This window comes from Fopius arisanus, unplaced genomic scaffold, assembly GCF_000806365.1.
Source record: "Fopius arisanus strain USDA-PBARC FA_bdor unplaced genomic scaffold, ASM80636v1 scaffold00034, whole genome shotgun sequence".
Taxonomy (NCBI): domain Eukaryota; kingdom Metazoa; phylum Arthropoda; class Insecta; order Hymenoptera; family Braconidae; genus Fopius; species Fopius arisanus.
The window spans coordinates 404,547-428,528 of NW_011887773.1; the positions used below are offsets into that span (position 1 = coordinate 404,547).

General features: G+C 39.0%; 1 protein-coding gene across 1 annotated transcript in view; it reads left to right on the top strand.

Annotated features, from left to right (window-relative positions):
• The window catches only part of dve (SATB1_N and homeodomain domain-containing protein dve), a 343,172-nt gene that overhangs the window by 312,348 nt on the left and 6,842 nt on the right, over positions 1-23,982 (top strand). The window contains exon 5 of the mRNA XM_011303859.1: positions 12,294-12,842. Within this exon, the coding sequence (XP_011302161.1) occupies positions 12,294-12,842 (549 nt within the window). The remainder of the gene's footprint in view (positions 1-12,293; positions 12,843-23,982) is intronic.

Genomic DNA, 23,982 nt, shown 5'->3' on the forward strand with positions numbered 1-23,982 from the left:
GCGATCTGTAGCCAAATTGACAATTTTCTGCCGCTGCAGAGACGCCATCCTTGATTATCGCGACGTTTGAAGTTTAATTGCTCGCAGAGGATAATTAATGACTCTGTAGGTGAGTATGGCGAGCGATTCTTCGGTATGATCTATTAATTTTCTGTGGATAGAGATTTTGTGATTTTCTTTATTGATATTTCGAATATCCGATTCCAGTAGGACTGCAAGTTGAAATTCACATTCGAGAATCTCTAGCTATTTTGATCACTGAGCCACCGCTGTTTCTCTCTAGTCAATTTTGAATAACGTACTGCTATCTCATTTATTGAACAGAATTATTACTTTTATTTATTTGATTTCCAATTATTAATATTACGATTTTTAGAATGTTTCTACGTGTCATGAATTTTTGATAGTTTCTTGCTACTGCATTTTATGTAAATTCGATTGCTTGAAAGTCTCGGGAACTCGAAATTATTTGTCTTGAATTTGTATCTGTTTGGTTTTCATTGTTACAGATGGAAGGTTACATAGCCTTATCGATTTTTGCATTAGTGTAGTTTCTAATCATTGACTTTTATTCTGACTAGTTTTTGCAAAACTTTCTGATTAGTTTTGACTCATCTTGACTTGTAGCAATGGAGTCTCGAGACTCACTTATTCATTTTATTTCATTTTATTTTGACTTTATGCTAATTTATTTATTTTTTTTTCTCATAAAATTTTGCAATACAGGATACTGATATCGTGTTTAAGGAGACAAAAGTGACTCTTTTGTAAATTTTAAATGAAATATTCGGTACTACTCCATAATCGTTGTTCAAGGAGATTTTTGTCATTATTTTTTATATTGTTTCGAATCTTTTACGATTTATCAAAATTCATCTTTTCGATAATGTACTTAAATTTATTTATTTTTCTGAAGATACCAGTCATATCTTCTTTCATCTTCTTTGTAAACTAACTTTCGACGTATCGAGCGGCTGCAGCTGTTGAAGCTCAAAGTGGAGAAGGATTTCGTTGCGACGATCATTCCGTCAAATGACCTGGTACCTGACACTTTCTTTCGCATTTTTATTTTGAGGTTTTTGATGCCAGAAGGCTGAGTAACAGAGGAAGGGTTCTCTGAACCCCCCGAAATTACACCGCAGCAGTCATATATCTTTCTATGGTTCATTGTCGACGTGTACCAGCATGCATTGCCATGGGACCAGATAGACTGCCACATTCACATCATTAGTCAAATTTTTGATAGTTGGATTTAGATTTCGAATTAAATGAAACTATTGGATTCGATTCCATCCGGACACTATTCGCACACGCCTAATGTAAAATTCGCAGTATAAAAAATAAACCTATAAATTTGCTGTTATAGTTCAATCACTATATTCAAAATTTACTGAATAATCACTCAATGGAATCAATGTCAAATTATTTTGGTTTCTAACCTTTTTCCTGATCTCGTTCTGGAGATCGACAATAGTTATTACCTTCGCCTGTTCTCATACGCGCATCCTGAAGTTTCACCGATATTAATGGGGGCACCAGCTAGCTTTTTATGGGCCCAAAGCTAACAGAAACCAAAAGGAACCAAAGTCATGGTGAGTAGGTGGAGTGACCGGAGATCGGTAAGCCTCGTTATCCGAAAAACATAATCCAAAATCCAAAAGATATCCAAGAACAAGAGCACGGAAGGACTGGAAAAGTGGACTTAAGCCTCATCCTCACGACAACATAAAATCCCTAAATCGATAAAATCCATTAACTCATATTAATTCATAAAATCCGTAAATCCATGCAACGGGACCATAATCTACTTACAAAAAAACGACCAGCGGAAGGCTGAACCCGATGATGCATGGAACGGAAGCAGGATGGCCTAACTGGCCCAGGATGTTAATTCGGGAAGAGAAGGGCAAGGTCCACAGATACACGGATCAAACCCAGACATTAACCGATACACAAAAAAAGGAAGAGCAACGATTGAGTAGTGTAAACGCGATAGAATACCGATAGCAAGTCCGTCTGATAATCCGAGGCGCCAATGACGTCGTCTCGAACCTCAACACGGAAGCCATACAAAATGCGTATTTCTAACTGTTTTTTATTTTATTTCTCGACTGCTCCATCTCTCTTATTATAAATATGTAACCCGTGCATGCGACACGTGTGGTGCGCTACGCACTAAACTGCTCACTTGGGCGCTACGGCTCAACACGGGCGAAATTAAGAAAATGAAAACTTCATTGCGTTATAATCCTAATGCTTGTGTCAAGTATTCAATATTCCCGAACCAAACTACATACATCAGTAACCGACTGAGGTTTAGCGCAGCCGGGTATGTATAGACAATACAACTACTCCCTCCACTGCCACTCAATGATTTTGGATAATTCTCTCGAGCAGGGGAGAACGAATTAAGATATTGCCATTAGTTACACTCTATCAATTATCTATGCTCTTTTCAATCGTGTAATATTCATATTTTTCAGATCGATAGTTTGGAATCTATGCGCATAGCAATGGTCCTATATTCACATTCTCACGATTCCATATCTATGATACCCTGGAGTTCGATATTACAGATGGATCCAATAATCGAATAATTTTGATTCTTGAGTTTTGCGAATATTATTTTCAAAATGAATATGGACGACATGTGGAATCTTAGAAAGTCGGAAAAGATGTTGGAATGGTAGGACAGTAGACAAGGTACAAATGAATTCACTGGCGTGAGAAACACCGCTGTAGGAAAACGTAAATGCCAAGTACTTGAGTTCCATTCCATATCTATTCCTCTCCAAAATTCCAAAAGGCAATTCTTTGAAAGCTCTAAATTCAAAAATAAAAGAAAATTCAATAGTCATGGTTTCAAGTCATACAATCAAAGCACTGTTGATTTCAAAAGTTTCTGTGTATCATGTATTCAACACATGTGAGGTTTCCTTTGTCCATTGTCCCGCTGGACAGAGAAGCCCGAACCCTTCCGAGAGGAAAACCTGCGACGTCATACGCTTGCCTTTTTTCCATTTTCATTTCTCTGCTTTCTCTTAAATTTCACTTTTGTAATTTCCACTGGACGAGGATCACGTGCATAGCTAGGATCACTAGTGAGAGTTACTGGACCCAACCCTTAGAATTTAAGTTGAAGATAAATTAACTCTACTGCACGCCTAGTATTGCTAGCTGGGAGGCCTGGATTCTGATATCTCCTTCACAAAATTATGCTGTTTCATGTGAAATTATGATATCGAGGAATGGTAAGGTAGGAACCGCTCAAGCAGTGCAAAATTTCAAATGCAGAACTTTCAAATCGTCTTCATATCTTCTATGAGCAGTTTATTATCACAAATATAAGATATCTACTTGTAACATCTCAGATATCACTCACAGAACTAATAAAAGGAAAAACTAGAAGGAATATACAACGTCGCATTCCTCCGGAACATCTGCATTTCAAGAACCACAATTCCAGTAATTTTGACAAACGGAGCTGGGTCCATGAACCATGAGCTGAAAGAGCTAGAAATCATGCCACTATCCCAACTCCAAACAAATTTTTAATTCCCCAAGAAAGCTGTAGTATGGCCTCCCAAAACGATTAGACACGAAAAACTATTGGAATCGATCCGGCTATGGTTTAGTGTTCAAACATTATTTTATTAAAATTCTGTGTGTTCGTGACTAGTAATAGAGAATATGAATTAGCAAGTATTCTGGGGATGTAATGTCGTGAGAATTAGTGGTCAACGGCGGCAAATAGTAAGAGTGACTCAATCAATAACAATTATCAGTGACTATGATAATTTGTAGGACTCAAGTCTTATTCGAATTTCAAACCATTGTGAACTACTGAAAGACAAGAATTCCATCTAAGTATTTGTGATAGTGTACCAACTGTTCGCTGATAGAGAAACGTGAAATTATTTCAATAATTCACAATTTATCATTGCATAGCAGTTATAGTGATGAATTGACCACTATAAAAAAGCGAGGCTCAACCTATTTGCTTAACTCACACCCTCCTACAAATCATTAGGATCAATTTAAATAAAATTCCAAACGATAACCGCAGGTAAAAATAAAAGGACCGTCACCTTTCTTTATCAAATTACAAATTCTAGCCATAAGAGCAAAAATTGATCTTCGACGCAATTATCATCTCCCGATATAACACGTACCTTGGCCTTAATTAAGTTAATTTAGGAAAAAAATACACTCCTTGTGCGCAGTAGAATGTGGGAGGGATAATATTTCCAACACAACTACAGAAAGATTGCGGAATAAATCAACATCTGGATCACCATCATCCTTCACGGTTGATAGCTCAAAAAGCATTAATTTACAATCGAGATATCTCTTCAATATATTAATGTGATAGTGAAAAATATAATTATATCGTTAACGTTCAACCAGATGCCATATCGAATTGTTGCGTACTGTATGAATTCTAAGGATTTAATTCAACAAAAATTGATTCAACGTAGATAAATCGTTGAGTTAGGTTAAAGCACAATACACTGTTGTTTATCGATTCCACACTAATATATCGAAAAATCCTGATTCCAACTGATTGAACTATTTGATTTCGTTCTAAAAAAGTCAAATTGAATGGTAAATGTCAATAAGCCACTCAAAATCAGAATAGGAAAATGGCAAATAGTGAGAAGTAAATTTTTGGTGTAATTAACGACACTTTGATGCGCAACAAAATGATAGGTCTTAGCGTGTGTGCCCCCTCTTGCGCAAGTGATCTATCATCGGAGTGAGAACGGAGAGGGGTTCGTTGACTATTGATCACTGCGTCTCCTCGCTCTCTACGATTGGGGTTTAATTATTTATGCATTTTTTTCTATTTAATTTCTTACCTTCGACTTACGTCAGTATTACTTTTTCGAACATTCGATGTTTTTCATAAATCGTGCATTAATTTGTCTTCCAATGAAATACATTAAATCAAATATAATTCTTTACCTATGCTATTTTTTCCAAATTATGTGCTGTTTCATGCTATAACTGCATGAAAAGATTAGACTTTTCTATCATTTACAGACTTAGTCTTATGATTGATTTTGCAGCATCGTAATTGCATAATTTTTATTTTCAACACTGATAAAAACAGACTTCGTTTTCACCGAAGAAACTGGGTAATGAGTGAGGTACTTCGAGAATTCTCTAACTTCAACGATTCCTACATCTTCAGATGGATAGGGCTTTTCAAATACATTCTTCTTAGTTACATAAAAAAGTCCTCTAACATAACAACCGTTGGAATCGTTGCTAGGAACTTTGATACCAGTATTTATCAATATTCGCCGAATAGAAAATATTTGCACATTTTTTAGCTGAACTACGTTATTTGACTCTTTTAGTTCTAACATAATTTCCGTGCACGTGTTGTACTTCAGGATTTGGAATGATTCGGCAATTACAAATTTCGCGTTTTTTCTGTAATTTTGCGGAATCTGATGATTCTAGGGCTCCTAATTTATTGACCAGTTAAGCTTGACTGAGCCTTTCACCAACTCTTGCCATTTTGCGAAAAAATTTTCGCCAAAAAAGTCTGAAGAATCTGTTAATGGAGGTTGGGAATGTCTTATATCATCTAGCAGTCGGGTCCATAATATGTGGGCATTGACAGAAGAAAGTTCTTCAGCAGCTCATCTGCATGGTATAAGTGCAACAGATGTCGATATAGATGTTTCGACAAAACATTTTTCAAGACGATACTCCCCAGGTATAGTAAGATGAAGCTATATTGAGTAGCCTTCCATCGCCCTATCATCTCGATATCAAACCCTTTCCTTTGAAACTCTACTGGTACATAAGGTGAAATTGATGTCATGCGTTCTCCAAGTGTAATCATTTTAGTGGCTACATGTCATCTGGAATCTTCATGAGGCACTTATGAGGAATGATATAATGTATCTGTGAATAAGTACTACACGGAGAAAAATTTGTATGAACAATTCGTACCAGAATCACTTGAAAAATTACCGGACTGCCCAGTAAGCGTGGAGTATTGCGACCTTACCTTCAATATTACAGTCCAGTCCAGTAAAATTTGCCACCTCCGACACTGAAAACGTAATGAGAAATGAACCCAGGCAGGAATTGACAATTGGCCCAAGCTTGGGTGATGGGCGGCCCAACCCCGGCTAAACAAGGCCCGAGATTGGCATCCAAGGCTGGCTCAAGCCTGGTTGAGCTCTGGGATGATAACGTGCGGGCCTTCCTTGGCCACCAGACTTGAGACTAGCTTGGTTGCCAGACCTTAGCCATGCCTTATATTTATATATTTAAATTGATAAAAAAATAAAAATAATGCTCATTCAAGCATTTTTACAGTTGATTAGTGTCTAATTACTCCCTCCCAACTTATTTTCGACCGGGAATCGCTCATTTGTTAACTTGAAATATTACCCTAACCGGGGATCGAACCGGCGACCCCCAAATCTCTAGTCCTGCGTGCTAACCGCTAGTCCAATGCGCTATTGGTACTAATATACCTAAATCATCGATATATAGACTCCAGGAAGTTTCAAAATATAATCCCTACTAACTTCTATCTCACCAGCTACCAATTATCTCCATAATTGATTATTCAGATGCCCTCCCCCCCTCCACGTATCTGCAAGGGTTGGGCCGCCCATCATTCAAGCTTGGGCCAATTGTCAATTCCTGCCTGGGTTGAGCCTTGGCTTCCATGGTCGGTCCAATGTTGGATAAAGATCGCCCTACCCGATGCTAGGTCGAAAAAGGGCAAACCGAACGTGGACCAGGAGTTGTCGTCCCAGGAACGTCTGTCAGTCCCGGCGAGTCATTGGCCACCAAGCTGGGGCGAAGGCTGGCCGTCCCTTGCTGACCAACCCTTGGTAGCCAGTCTTGGCCCATTTCTGACCCGTGCCTGGTAACCAAAGCTCATGTTTCAACATTGGCTGAAGCCTGGTTTAACCATTGGGTGAAATATGGCCCAAGCTTGGTTGCCAAAGCCTAGGCAAGTCTAGGTTGAGCCAAGCTTGGACCAGTTGTTGGAGCTTGGAATTCCTACCTGGGAAGTAAAAGTTACTGGAAGTGCAGTAAAATTTACTGGAATAGCAGTAAAAAGTGACTAACTAGTACGAATATTTCAGGTTTTTAGCAGTACATTTTTAGACCATCGAATGAACTTCGGAGAAAATTGAGGATCAGTCCAGTAATTTTTGTTGCCCTGCGCAGTAAATATTCCGGAGAAATGCAGTGATTTTTCATGAATTTCACATGACTTTCCGTCAGGGCATATCCCGCGTTTGCTAATACGAGACCAATAATTTTTCGTACATATTTTTCTCCGTGTATTTATTTGAGTGGCGCAGAAATAAAAATCACTTGTAAGCCAGATCGGACAATGTAGCAGAGATAATCATCTCGCATCTTAAGATAATCGTCCAGAAATGCAACCACAGTACACTCTCGGTGACTGTTTAATATTTTAGAAGAATGTCTATCACTGATTGAAACCTACAATTATAGAAACGGATATATAATAATATATACCTAACGACGATTCCCTTTGGGAACGGCTTTATCCGCTGGCCGAGAGCTTTTCAGAAACAATCACCAATATTTCGAAAAATACTCCACCCATTAGTTTCTAATTTAACACAGAGGAAATACATATTAGGACCTATAAACTGACTAAATTTCACATTCAATTTCCTGTGATTAAATATTTTTCGCAGAATCGCAGTGCAAAGTACTGAATATAGACATTAACAGAAAGTGTTCAAACAAAACTAAAAATAAATAATTTTAATAAAAAAGGAATTAATTTGCTATTTCTATTGTAGAAAAATGTATACTTAAAACCGATAATTATTGATATTTCGAAAATCTGTCACGCTTATTTACCATTGGTACCAAGTCATTTTTTGCAGGTAATTTTCAAGTCAGAACTCGTTGAATTCTATCATTTTTTATCATAAACTTGAATTATTGATCATGCGAATTGAAATTATAATTACGGGCTTTACACCTGTACATTAATGGAGCCCCGGAAAGTGTGCGAGAACGTTGCGGACGAAAATCTCATCTGACTTCACTGAGGTGTCATGCTGCCAACTTGTTGCGTCCCTCACACGAACAGACGTTTTAATAAATCAATAGTGCGACAACTACGCTCTACGTGCCGACAAAAATAGAAAAAAAACAGGAAGACATGAAATAATACATGATCCTGAAGTTCGCTGATTTCCAACTGAAAAAAACCTTAACATTGAATATCTGATAGAAGAATAACAGAATTTGAAAAAAAAACATATATACAATACATTCGACATAATGAATTTTAATCGTGATGAATCCTACATATGGCATTATTGAAAGTGAAAACGGATTTTATAGATCTAAAAATTTCGGAAACCCCTTCACACGGAATATCTCTCTCTAGAATAGAACTATTCAAAATCAACTTAAACTTCGTAACATCTCGTCGTGATATTTTTTTATTCTTACATTTTCTTCCCAAGTAATGAATTAATCCGTTGAGAAAACTCCCCACTTTGGCAAGCTTAACTGTACTCATGAATTATACAATCGACGAAATAAAAATTCCTACGTTTTTAGAATTAGAAAATCTTCTCGTGATGATTTTTCGATTTTTTTGCCAACTCTTATTGCATGTTATAAGCAATACTCATTTCTATAAAAATGATCAGCAGGGAATCTTTCTAAAAACTAATTAACTGAATTTTGAAAAAATGAGCGTAAAGTATTATTCATTCTGGAAGATTAACATGAAGACAATTCAAAACTGTTTCCTATAGTTTCATTGACGACAAATGCCGAAATTTAGAAAATTGTCGTCTCTAACATCGAATATCTTTTAAAGAAGTCATGATATTAAGAAAAAACATCTGACGTATCACTGTAGTTCCAATCTTCACGTGAAATGCTTTTCTTAACGAAAAATGAGAATATAATAGCAATATCTGAAGATATATTCTTATTTACATTAACAAATCCAAACGAGGGTATTTACATATGATTATTTACATTTCAACGACATTTTTCCTCTGCAAATTGGTAGCAATCATGAAGAGATTGTACTTCAAAACATATCTTCATGGAGGAAAATTTCTGTTATTCTCGATTCAATGAGAAAAATTGGATGCAAAAATCGCATTTAAAAATGAAATTTTTATTACTCAATTCCTCTTCTTTTAGATTCAGATGAGATAGGCATGTATATGCAGCCCATCTCTCACACGTTTTACACTGTACCCAAGTTTGATTTCTCAGCATGGTTTCATCTCTTCCACAATAAAGGCAAAGATCAGCAACATCGGCAGAGTGCAACAGAATTCTTTCTCTGATTTCCTTTCTTTTCTCATCCGGATCCAAGAGTGGATTCATGTGAGAAATATTTCCAAGGAGAATTTGATTGATAAAATGAAGCACAAACATTCCGCAGTTGTATCCATCAAGCTGCTTCGGATGAGATGGTACTCCCACCGACCACTCAAATTCCGACGATGGATAAACCTGTAGAACTATAATTAATCAATATATATCGATCAAAACATGGATACTATTTTTAGTAGATTCTAGATATTTTACCTTCTGATAGCACTGAGTGAAATTATGCAGATATTTTTTCGCTCTTCTGTTTAGAACGTCTCAGCCTGGATCAATAAAATAAACTCGGGACTGTGTTACGTCAGTACGGATCAAAATCCAGGGAGAATTGTTAATATTTAGAGGGAGAAATATTAGGGATTTTTGCTTCCATGAACTCTCAAATTGTCTGTAGAAATTGCGGGGTAACGACTCCGTATTCATCATTACTCCCGATGTAACATATGTGCTCACTTCACAAGGAACATAAGCCACTCTGTGATTTTCTTGGGAAAATCTTATTAATATCGCAGCCCAGTAGTAAATTATATTATTACTGAGCCACTCTTTCCCAAATAGAATCCCGTAATCGTCAGACATGATCATTATACTTGCTGTCCGTTTGGGCAGAGCACTAATTAATGCCACGAAGAAAACGCGTGATGGTTGAGCCAAATGATAAACAGCTTAATTTTTAAATGCATGGTTTTCATGGAACTCCAAGGTGCGCTGCTCGTGCTTCGCTGCAATTCTTCTGAACATGTTTGCTTCTTGGTATTTACTTCTGAGTTTCCCGGATTGAGAAATTCCACGTCTCTAATATTCTTCAGATTCTGCATTATCTGGCTCATTAATCCTTTTTTTAGAACGTCTCAGGCAAGTTTTGGGATCGGGTAAATCTAGCTCAGTATAAACGTGAAGCATGCGCTCATGAGTTCGAGAAATAAACGTGGGAACTTTCATATTTTCAGTCATGTCGGACTTCACGATCTTGAAGTGATTTTCAGCAGAAGTATTTATCATGTGGTTCTTCTCAGGAATCACAAGAATCGACCAAAGAGGTACATATGGGAGAAGATCTTGCAACGAGTGACAGAAATCTCAACTGATTGGTATTTATTAATTTTTTCTTGTTCCTTACAGTTGTCGATGTCTTTCCTCGTTGTCCCGCGAATCTTGTCGAAATGCTGATAGAATGGACTTCGTTCATACATCGGTCCATTCTCGATGTCCGGGTAATCCACTACTTCATGTTTCGTGACAAGTGCTTCTTGAAGTTTTTCACACAGTGGCTGTGCTGATTTAGCGATTCTCGGAAAAGCTTTCATGACAGTCTCAATTGGGCTTTCTAGTACTCTTTCGTACAACTGAGCCCGTGGCATCAAAATATATAGTTAAATCGGGATGAGTTTTCGGGAAAGTGATATGCTGCATAATGTCGAATATGCTGATTTTTTTTTTTCTTCAAATTAGATTATGCTTTTATCAGATATTCCGTGTTAAGGCCCGGGTGGACTACCTATAGAACGTCATCTTTTGTTTAAATTTTATCTTTCTAGCCTAAAATACATAAAAATTTGGGATAAGTTTTGAGGTCACGAAAATCACTGGATTTGGCATGAAAAAATAATGAAAAAAAAGAGGAAAAAATTTTGAAGGGCGCTAAAGAGCAATATTTATGAAAAGGGATTTTCCAGGTTTACAAAAAAATAATGAAAAATCTGCAACATTTGATTGCCTGTAGCTGCATTCAATTCAGTGGAGGGTTTGGTTTGTGTGGTGAATACTTGACATACATGCTACATATTTTTCATTATTTTTTTGTAAACCTGGAAAATCCCTTTTCATAAATATTGCTCTTTAGCGCCCTTCAAAATTTTTTCCTCTTTTTTTTCATTATTTTTTTATGCCAACTCCAGTGATTTTCGTGACCTCAAAACTTAGCTCAAATTTTTATGTATTTTAGGTTAAAAAGATAAAATTTAAATCAAAGATGACGCTCGATAGATAGTCCACCCGGCCCTTAAAGTTTTTTTTAGTGGAAAATCAGCGAACTTCACGGTCATAATAATATTTGGACATGGAAGTTCAGGAATAACGTGGCCCCGGCATGCAATTATTTCTATTTTTGCGATAGAATCAGGACTGCTAATACAGTCAGTGATATATCGCAGATAAAACCAGTTGTCTAATTCAGATGTTGACGTAATGAGCTTGTTCTACTATGGTACATCTTCAGGTCGGTCTATCAAATAAATATGATAGAGTAACGTGCGGAATTTAGGTTACCTTATCCTGTATTAGCAATTTTCCATCCATTGTACGAATCGCCTATCGTAGGCTATACATCTAAATTTCGTTAGAATTGTTCATATTCACTATAACTTATGAAATATATGGTCGCTGTTTGATATTATGAATTCTATTATAGTTTCTACCATTAACAAGTACCTTTTCACCTTATATGATACGTACTTTAACCAATGATAAATTCCGACTTGCTCGAAAAATTGTTTCCAGCAATCCCTTGAATCAAATGATAATGTTTATTTATCGAACTGGGTGAAGTGAGCAAGAATAACAATTTGTTCTTTTAAAATTAAGTGCGAACAGCGAAATATTTGTGTTGATAGCGTTAAGTGAGGTGTAAGGTAGAAAATCGAGTACAAACCTCGCCACTGTCTGCCAAGGGTGTCATTTGATGGGCTTTCAGAGACCACGTAATTTCTATTGAGAATGTTAAGTGATTTTTGAGGCCGATAAAAGGAGCGAAATATAAACAACTCAAATCCTCTCGCCAGGAATATCAAATTTTTTACCATTAATGTAAAATATACTCTTTCCCTCTGTAAATATTTAAAAGCTTTATGACAACCTTAGAATGGAATTAATTGCTATCATTGATACCTTTTATGGACTTTGTGCAGATGACCTTATCTTCATTGTGCAGAGGTGGCAATGAGCTGTCTGATGAAACCAGGCGTAGCTTTGAATCATGGTTGCAGCAACAGCAACACCAAATGGCTGCGCTCGGAGCAAATTCCATAATTACTTGCGCTAGTAATAATCGGCAAATACATAATCAGAGTCCAGGGATGGAGTCCAGCGGTACTGGAGGGACTGGTCCTCAACACCCTGCGATGCTGCCTTATTCGCACAAAACTAGAATGAGAACAAGCTTTGATCCGGAATTGGAGTTGCCCAGGTTGCAGCGATGGTTTGCGGAAAATCAGCATCCCTCTAGACAGCAGATACAGCGTTATGTATCAGAGCTGAACTCACTGGAGTCGAGACGAGGAAGAAAGCCACTTGATGTTAACAATGTGGTTTATTGGTTTAAGAATGCTAGAGCTGCACAAAAGAGAGCGGAAACAAGGGGGATCAATGGGTATAGTCCACCTGGACTTAGTCCTAGGGGAGCTAGTATTGCCAGTATCGAAGACTGCTCGGATGAAGAAGAGGACTTGAGGCATCAGGTAACTTTTTCCATATAAAATTGATAATTTTTTTATGTATTTTGAAAGGTCCATTTAGAATGAAATTTAATTCGGCCATTGTTGATTTTTTCTTACTTCTTTCTTGGCAAAGAAACGATAGCACGAATAATTATAACTTTCATGGGGAGGCGTGACCATTTAAGGAATGCATAGAAATTCCTTATATTTCATCTTGCTCAATTTGAACTATTTTTATTATCTGTTCCGTATGTACACCCGTTAACCGAACCAAAATTATAACATTTTCGCGTTAAAGAAGGTATATAATATATAATATATGGATGTAATGAGTATCACAACTATCATGAGTATACAAGTTCAAAAATATATTTTTGTTAGGAGTTTTCTGGCACTTTAAGTCAAAACAGAGCAAAGCAGAAAAAATGCAGTGCAATCTCCAATTACCATTGGAAACTTTTTTTTCAATTTCCCGCTGAAATTGGTTGGTTTTAAATTGTTCTCTTCTCCATAACGATTCGTAATTTAATTTAGAATGAAACGCTTTTAGAAGCAGAAAGAATAGTGTAATTCTCATCTAGGGAGATAATTCTGAGTTCGTTTTGTGTATGAAAAAATTGAGAGGATATCTATTTTGATATTCACTCTGTTTGCATAGGGCAGTGAAATGAATATTTTTGTCAAGTTGTGGATTCTTACCTTTAAATAATTGTCACAGGCAGAGTTACCAGACGACGATTTTTTTCAAAAGATTTGTTTGATTTTATACAGTCCCAGGTAATCGAGTGAAGTCGATCACGTGAAGAATTGATGCTTTTGGAACAACGTAGTTGATATCTCACTCGGAGCTTTCTTTGATCTACTCTATTTTTGAAAAATCATAAGATTTTTGGAGAGAACCGTCGTCTGGCAGCCCTGGTCACAGCCCCGAACTATGAGGATGAATAACCTCCATGGAGGAAGAAGATTCCTGGAGGATCTTACCAACTTTCAAAAATCTGAATTAAGCACAGTAGATTGAAATATGGGAGGAGAGAGCTAGGGAGGAACTATATGTGCCACATTGAATTGGTTTAATTACTTACTCCTGTGATTGTTCGGTTCACCTTCTTTTGCCTGGTTTTTATTGAATTGGTTATTATTGTAACAGGATTAAATTGAAATGAGTACTTACGCGACCTTTCTCTTACTACTTTGGACATTATCAATGACGGATTTTGGGTTTAGCGATTAGAAACTCATAAGAAGAGTACAACAGGTATTTCCACCCTGCCCTCAGCACTTCTCCAAGATGAATATCTTCAAGTAATTGTACTCACAATGGACATGACACTCGATTTACACGGTCAAGACCGAGAAAAATAAAACTGAGCTGATTCGGGAATCCGTTCTGGACAGATACGGGAATTACTTTCTCTGCTCTGATCGCTGGCGCTGCTAAGACATAGCTTGTTATTGGTTTTAAATGTTATCGTTTATTTATTTTTACAAGTGGCGTGATGCTTATGTAGCATCATTTCGACATTGTGATGTGATGTGACCTTGTCACCAGATTAGGTAGATGAATCTTAGACAGACTTCTTTCGACCATCAATGAAACTGAATTTTATAATATTAGAGCGATATCAGAAACGCGCCCAAAATGCAAACAATCCCAACATGTAACGGGATATTGATTAATCATTCTTCTTTTTTATTTTAACTGTCTAATTTTTTTTCCTAATTTTTGATAATTTTCATGTATTTTTTCAAAGTGGAAGTTTTCTCAATCGCGTGTGGTGGATGGATATTGTTGAAATAAATTTGTATTTGAACAGTACTATTTTACTTTACATGAAAAATAATTATCGCATGTCCGGGAGTGTTGTACCATCTAAAAGCTCATTGTTCAAGCTTTGAGATGGTATCGAATATCCGATCAGTCTCGTTGTTATTTACAAAAATCACGCTATACATCCTTAACACGCAGAATGAATGAAACTTATTGTTATCACGTTCAATCATTCATAGTGCAGTATAGAGCGGAAATATGCAAATGAAAATAATATCATTGCAAATCTAGGAAAGGGAGCTTTGATGATATAGAACGGGGATGGGCAACCTCTGCTCTGAGAGCAAGTCGTGCTCCGGACCTCTATTAGTACATAACAAAAAGTAGACGAAAGCTTATTGTGTCGGGTGATGGGCCTTTATGACCCAAGTCGTAAAGGGCCTTCGCCTCGGCTGAAATTAACCAAAGTGGGGGTAACAGTTAAGAACACGATAAGAGGAGAAATATCGATGGAGAAAAGGAAAAGCGGGGAAATGAGTCAAAAATGGAAAATATGAAATGTTCTTCACCATGACATTTTTATTAATTTTGAAAGCAGACGTTACAAATGAAATGTAAAAAACTGCTGTTTAATTTCAGAGGCAAGGAACAAATTCCACAATGTCATGTTCCAGTGGTCCCGCAGTTATTTATTCAAGAAATGAAATTGATTGAAGTATAAATGTTAATTGAAGAAAATAAAAAAAAATATTATTTTCAAAAATATTCCTTTTTTATATTCAGAATCAACATCAGCCAGTCGAAACTGCAATGTTTGGTATTTCTTCCTTGACATATTTTTCGGTAAGGTCGACATTGGACCAAAAATTTAAAGAGCTAGCTGAAAGAAGTCATCAATTCGGGAAGCTGAATTTGAAGAGTACCTTCATGTTTATTTCAATGACCAATAGTTATCTTCATATTTAGAAAATTTGTTTTCCATGTGTGGATTTTTAAATTTCCCTTTATACTAATCGAAAAATGAAGATACCGAAGAAGTTTTAAAACAAATAGAGCATAGTGTTAAACTGCACACCAGTTATGGGGGGAAATTAACGTCTAAACAATAAAAAAAAAATAAAGTTCATTGTCATAACCTGGGTGGGAGGTACTTATATTTATTGTGGGTTCTAGGCTAGAAAGGATAAAGCACACCAATAAATAGTTTATAGGTATTTAAATATAAGAGTTTATTACTTCATAGTATATCATAGATAACTATGTCATCTGGCTGATTACAATGATTACGAGTCAGAGCCCCATTTGGAACCGACGTTTTCCATACCTAAACGGCCTCTTAAATACATAATTGTTTGTATGTCTTTACTTGGCCAGCATAATCCAGTTATGCTGGCAAGTGTCACGCTCACAATGCTGTGTGCCCATTTATTCAACAATAATGTAATTGACCAAATTCCGGGGCATGACATCATGATCCCAGATCTCACGGTTATTCTGGATAGGACCCAAGTGAGTGATCGTGTGGCTACACTTTTATTAGCAGCGACTTTAATGACCAACGCTACTTTAGAAGAAATAAATGTGAGCCGTGAAACTCTCCGGGGAAATCGAATTGTGCAACGTGAGTTTCTCAGTCGTCTCATCCAAGAGAATGTTAAAGCTCGATCATGCCATATGCTCACAGTTCATTAGATTGGGAAACAGCTACCAGCAGTAGAGAATAAATATGAAACGGTTGATCGCCGTCCAGTTGTCGTATCAGGCTATAAGAACCTAATCTGGAAAGAAGACCAGGGCAACGGGGGCAGCGAGCTCAAGTAGTTTATAAATGTTTGCAAGAGTGGGACGTTCTCGATAATGCATGCGGGATGGTGGTTGATATAGGCAGCGTTACTGAAACGTGCATTGTGCTGGAGGAACTACTTGAAAAGAAACTCGTGTATTTGAGATGTCGCCATCGCATTGTTGAACTGCTCTTGAAAGCAGTTTTTGAGACGGCAATAGGGTGTACCTCTAGTTCCGATGCTTTGATTTTCATTGTTCTTTGGTATCAAAGAGCCAGGTTTACAGCACCAAATACAGTGACCGCTCCCGCTAAAGTCTTAACATTGTTACAACTGTTTGCCGAAAATGCCGGTCGTCCTAGTTCTTCCCCGAACAAGATTTGCAAGGCTGTCTGAGAAATTAACTAGTAACCTCTGGCATTTATCCAAAGAATTGATTGTTTTGGCGTTCTTCGATGAAAATTTGAGTGTGGAAAGTAAGAGAAAAATGCACCAAGCCTTTAAATTTTATTATTTTATTTCATATCAAGGATGATCGAAAATGCAGAAAAATGTTTGTGTCACCAGTCACCAGTTGACCGCCAACTACCTGTTTTCTTGCGTACCATGTGCAAGGGACTTGCCCATTGACTTGAGGAAGGCTGGATGAAGTTGTACGGGAGTGGAAGGTCGAACTCATCCTTAGCAGCCTGAAGCTTCTCGCCGGTGAGTCGCCTTGGCCGTTCCACAACTGGTGGGCCTGTGGTGACAACGCGAGACAGGGATGCGAGACAGGATTATCTGTGTCTGATGGGTGCTGGCATGGTAATGCTGATCTACTTACGGAGGAGTTGTTGATAGGCTGGAGGCAGGGAGGAATCAGTGGGGGCAATTGTTGAGATGCCATAAACTGAGGTGTGAACTAGCTGACCAGCAGCAGTGAGCTGAGTCTCCCAGTTGATGAGACTATGTCCCTTGAGATCAATTATCAAGCCGTAGTGGGCTAGAAGGTCAGCTCCGATGATGGCAGTTTTGACGTCAGCGACCACAAATACCCATTTGAGTGGACGGTGAATGCCGATGTTGAGTGTGAGCAATTGCTGGTCGTAAGTGTTGATGCAGATGTTGTTTGCCGCGTACGGCTTGAGGTCTGACAGTTGATTGCACGAGTGCGATAATGCACGTGGGATTATGGAGATGACCAACCCTGAGTCAATGAGAAGTTTCATGTGGTTTTGGGTGTCATGGAGAAATAGGCGTCATTCTTTGATGGTGGTGTTGTTGTTGCTCTCGCCAACCGCCTGTAGGGATGACAGCAGTTCTAGTTTCCCTCGTAGGTCTGGTGGAGGGCTCTCGATCGGGCACATGGGATAGTGCATCGTCAAGCTTTGTCTCCAAAGCGTTCATGGTAATAGCAGAGAGCACCCTGGCTCGAGGGTGCAGGAGTCGCTGATCGAGAGCGAGAATGTGACCGAGATCTCCTCGAGTCAGGCTGTCCTACCCTGGCATTCAATTGTTGGAGGGACTGGGACAGTGCCTGCACTGCCTGTTCCAGGGCATCAAGCCTATACAGCATCGCATCGTTTGAATTAGCGTTGAAAGGATCAGTGGCTGCTACCAAGGACTGCTGTTGGACGTTGGTGGACATGACGTATGTGCATCACTCCATGATGCTGTCTGCAGCTTCAACCAGCTTTCCGAGTGGACTGTCATCTGGAAAGACCTTCAGGATCTTGCCAACAATGTCAGGAAGTAGAGCTAGCCACCTGCTACGCAGGAGCTTGTCTGTGGCGGTTCCACAGGCCAGGTCCCTGATCTCCCTGAGAAGTTGGCTGGGCCTTTTTTTGCCCAGATTAAGTCCTGTTAGTAACTGGTAAACTCAAACGCTGGTCAACTGATTCAGAAAATCTTTTGATAATTCGTTGCTTGAGGTAGGGGTACTTATCTCTGTCGGGTGCAGCTCTCATGACATCAGAAATTTCCCAAGAAAATGGCCCCAAGGACTGCATTGAATGCGGTTCTGTCACTGGTGATGTGTCGGGATCGAAATTGAGGTTCAATGCAAATGAACCAGGTCTCAGGGTCCTCCCTAACGAACTTGGGTGCTTTGAAGTAAAAAGGAGCCCAGACTTGACCATCATCTTGCATGGGTGGGTGATGGTGGGTTGCACCATAAGGGTAGTAATTTAGAAAACTTGCAGGACCAGTAGATGCATTGGATGGTGGGCTGCAAATAGACCTAGGAGATTGTCCAGCCCTTGACAGTTGATGTTTCCCGACTGCATTATGGGACGGTTGATTTGCTGCTACGTATCTACCTACGTAATACTGTTACCTAGTAATACTGTTTAGATATACTATATTAATAATAGTTGTCATTATTGGCTAAACTCTGAAGGTACAAAAGATAATGTTTTAGTGTCCAATAATTATCGTGTATAAGTACGCTAAAGCTGTGGCGTAACGTCTAATGATTATGGAGGGAAACTTTCCAAGCGTTTCAGTCTTGTCGGGGAGTCAGCTCCTGTTTCCGACGTTGGCGCTTGGGTGGTGGAGCCGTGGCAGAGCTCGGTGATACCGACTGCCAAGCCGCTACAGGCATCCTCATCAAACCCCCATCTATCCATAATTTCTCTCTCCACCCGTTCTTGGACCACGTCCTTGATGAAGTCTATGTGCACGCCCACGTCGTCTTTCGCGGCTGTTGTAGCACTCAGACGTGCCGTGGTAGGCATGGTGAGAGGGGTTGATAGAATTCGTCTTCAGCGCTCCCTCCTTAATGTGTCTAATGTCTACCAGCGAGCCTCTCCAGTGTTTTAAGCAGAAGGAAGCTCAACCTGATAGGTGTACAAGCCTCAGCGTTATGACAGCTGCATTCACCCGGCATAAATATAACCCTGACTTCGAGCCATCCTGTTTTCTGTCCATATCTCTTCTAAAAGACCGCATGTCAGTGGATTTGGAATCTCTCCGCGCCCGCTCCTGCTCCACTTGTCATTACCTCTGAGAAGAAACATGATCTGTCGATGATCAGAGAGTGTGACCTCTCACAAGGTGATTTTCTCGCTAGGTCCATCCCCCCGCAGTCTCATTATTACTGCCGCCACACTTGACTTACAGAAGTTTGCCGGTCCCCTGGCCCGGCATGGTCTCCCAACCGGGACGTATGCTCTGGGTCCTGGTTCTTCCCTAGGGAAGAACTGCTCCCGTATGCCCATGTCAAAACCTTTGACAGAGCCGCTGTATATCCAGGGCATATGTATAAGGCATATGTCTGTTTACCTCTGTTCCACCAATCACAATTAATGCGGCATTCTCGACAGTTACAGATAGCTCTAAACGCATGCGCTCTTCGTTACAGCGATGTTTAATTATAATTTTCTGTCGTAAAATAATGAAATACTACAAAAATATTGATCATTTCTGAAGTGATAATTTTCAATTCTTAAGAAGAAATTGCTGGATTGCGGTTGGTCGGACACTTTTTTTTTTCATTCTCGAAAAAATGTCTGATTTTTTCCATGAATTTCGATATTCTTTTCATCATGCGGACCCAATTTCAATGAATATTAATGCTGATAGTGACGTTAGTTGAAGAGCTTTCTTTTCCTGATTTCTCGACCTGAGTGGCAACTATAACATAACTTTCAGCCATGATCTTATCAAGCGAGTTTTCACCGTTTAAAGAAAGCAGGGCTCCTAACCCGGGCATTTATATTGGGCTTCTCCAACAAATTGTCGGGCAGTGCATACTCACGACGGAAGTACCAGCGAAGCTCGCTCAGAACGTCCTCAGAATTGTAGACTGGCCTCGATTTTTCGGGGGAAATACCCGCGTTCCCACCAATTAAGGCAGGATGGTCGTGTCGAAGAAGTTAGGTGGACATGGTGACATAGGTAAGCTGCTGCTAGCTGGTCAATTTTTTCCACCTGATGTTGCAATCAACATCTTCAGCGATGAGGAGACCCTTGTAGCAAGAATAGCCTGGGCAACGATCGAACGCCAACTGCTAGTCTACCTCAGCGTCCCACAAAGCTCCACACATATGAGAGAATCTTGATTACCAGGATTTTGGACAATGTTTGAATGGTGAGATAATTAAAGGTAGTTACAGCCAGCCAGCCAGCCAGCCAGACATCTCGGTTTCAATGTTGATTGTAGTATTTTCTCACTTCTACATTAGGTGTTTTCCTGCTGATGGGGTTCTTCAATCCTTCCTCATTAAGCATCCTGGAGTCGACTATTTATAGGGGTTGATATTTCGTGATGGCATTGTGGAGTTTAGGCATTTTTAATTGATGCAGAACGGCCTCAAATTTATGTACTTCGTTCGGTTTTCGTCCCTCTTGGAGCGGTAGGCACAGTTCCACAGTGGTTCGGAGAAGAAGTTCGACTATCACTGATGGGACAACCACTGACCCAGGACCATGTACCAAGGATAATTTTCTGCTTGTCGACAATCATTCACAACCCTTCATAGGCGACAGCATTCTAAATCATATCTACTTTCTCTAGCTTATACTTGTCGAATGGGAAGTTCTGTACCAAGTCCAATAGACTGTCGAGTTCTGAATTGATATCTGTGGCAGTTGTACAGGAACAGGACTGTTTTAGGCTTAAAGTTTGGTTTCTCTCGAGCTGGTTGGTTTTGCTACCATGTTATATGTCTGGATTTAGGAGGTTAATGAGTTTTTACTTCGATGGGGAATGTCAACGTTGGTAATATAATCGCTTCCTACTGGTCTATCGGATTTATCTGCTAACTTCACTATCATTAGATAAATAGGCAGTTTGACGTAAGCTCATTTCAGGCATTGATGTTCTGATTTGGCAGAATAACCTCGGCATTATTACCTATTATTTTTTATCAAGATAGGAAAATTGTGTTTCTACCCTAATATCTACGGACTTATTTTCATTAGAATTAAATTTGTTTTATTTTTAATTGGAATATTTTCTTAATCGAATTTTGACTTTGTGTTGAATGTCGATTTTACTCATTTTTTCAACCCTATAATTGAGTGAACTTTCTCCATGTTGTCTTTCCGCCTGATCCAATCGATGTTCTGATTTCGTGTCACAACGATGGTCTAAGAAGAAGAGGGAAGCACTACTTCCGGTATGAGATACGGTATTATTTGCCAATTCTATTTTCTATCGATATTCGTCCTATCTGCAATTTTTATTAATGGATAAGCGATAATCATCTATTCAATGTTTCGATGAACTGTTTCTACTGGAGTACCATATGAATGAGCTCATGGTGTAGTGAGGTGTTCGACCCCTCAAACCGATAGAGAAATGGAGTTAAGAGATTTTCCACCTATTTATTTATGTATTCCTTTGACGGTGATGATTGACTTGTGGTTACCCCATTGGTCGACATAATGACCTTAGCTATTCCATACGGGAAACGTTTCCACACACTTTGTGCAGATATCTACGCCAACTATGATACCGCTGTCTTCCTTTTTCGATCTGTGGGACTATAGTGTCGACGGATCATTGCACCTGTGGTGATTGTAATAGCTCAGCCATTAACGTTTCCTTAATCGTATTCTGGTCATATTTTTTCTTCTAGTAGATTTCGCGACTTTGGACATACGCCTGTGTCAGATTTTCCTCAATTTTCGGTAACCTTATCAGCGGATCTACCTTCAAGGCAAGCGCATCTGTTCTCGATTGACCCAATGACCGCCGAGCATTTTTTTTCAGCTGGCCATATCATAAAGTTCAGCATACCGGAGGCGTTGACTCGACATTTCCATAAAGTTTTCTTCACCTGTTTCAAGATCTTGCTGAATGCAGATTGCACTGCGGCCGCAATCGCTAGTGTCAATATCTCATTCCAGAGATCGGGAGGTATAATCGTTCCATTTCCATGGGCCCGTGACCCTAGTCAACATCTTTCATGAACTCTGGCCAATGGTACCAATTAACTCAACAATTCAATTGACAAAACTGCGTCCTATCTTTTGACAGTGAGTAATCTAGTATCCGGTGTATTTTCTCACTGTCATTCCTCATATGGAATTCGTCGATAATGCCCTCAAGAAGTTTGACTTCTCTGCAGGTAAAACTAACTTTTACTACGCTTTTCAGAGTAGGGTCTTTCATATCTCGAGTAACTATCATCTTTCCTGTCCAAATAAGTCAAAACTTTGTCAATAAGCAATTTACGTTCTGTGATAAAGTCTTTTACTTGCCGCAGTAATAAGTCCATCATCTTTCGGAATGTATCCGAAGCTTTTGTTAGACCATAGAGTATGCGTAGCTATTCGAGTTGTTCTTTTCCTCTTACACTAAATGCGGTATACGGTTGACTATCGGGATTCACAGCGATCTGATGGAATGCGTCGTTCATGTTCATGTGTTTGTGGACCGATTGATTGGTTTATTATTTATAAAACCACAAATTCTTTCCCTCATCATACACACTTTCGAGCGATTATGAGTGATCAATCCCGTGCCCCACCTGCGTCATCTGTTGTACCGCATTCACCATGTACCAAGGAAAAGCCTAACCTGAGGGAAAAACTTTCGACAAGGTACCTGAAAAATTAAAAATGCCAGAAATGGCACCGGTGTCGAAGTCACAATCCTCCGCATGCCAGTCTGATGCCTTAACCATTCAACCACTGTCGGTGACTGACTGGATTATGATTTATACAAAATCGGAGAGCCAGGTTAAGCTACCAGGGGTATCGAAGCCCAGTCACTATAACCACCCTTAATGTAACCTTTTTTGAGAAACTATCGACCTCATCGTTAAAAAATTTATGAACATCTTTGCTGCTATGATACCGTCTTTGACGACGAGGTGAAGGGTCGATTAATTCGATCTTATGGGGAGTAAAATCAGCTTATCCGGTATATTTCTTGGCAGGTTTATAGATAACTTGATCGGCAGAGACACTTTGCCATTACGATCACCTAATATTACGCTGTAAGAGAGGGTATGGGAATTTACTACTAGACAATTTGCATGTCTTGAAGAAAGGTTATGTTCGACTTTAAATGGTAGCCAAAAGACCATACAGAATACCAATTCGTCGATAAACCTGGTGTTGCGCGGAAACATTGTTGTTATGCTTCAGAAATATCCTTAATTATGAAATAGAATTAAATAATTTCTCGTTGATCTAGTTAATATGAACACACGCGAAGAGGCATGTAGCGGACACTGGGTCACTAGAAAGGTCGAAATATCGGGTAAAAGGTGAACCCTTCAGATGAGTTGACCGTAACTAGTCACGACAGGTAGTGTCCAGAGGAGAAAAGATCTTATAAAGTTCAATTAGTGCGGCCGATTGCGTGGGACTAAGTACTGAAGTACACAATGGATCTAATATGAGGAATTAGCACACAAAGAGAAAGATACCCTTATGTTTCCCTTAAAATAGAATTTAAATTTATTACACTTCACGTGGTATACACAATAGAAGAAAGTCCAAGATAAAAACCAGAGGTAGATAGGAAAAAAGTGTAGGAGGGAATGGTGTAAATGTTGTTGGTGTATTTTTCTGACTTACGGTTGTTGAAATAAACGGCAACAGGGAACGGGTGATCTCTTGGTATTTCCTCTTCGCAGCGGATTCCGGAGAACTCCAAAAGTATGCTAGATCT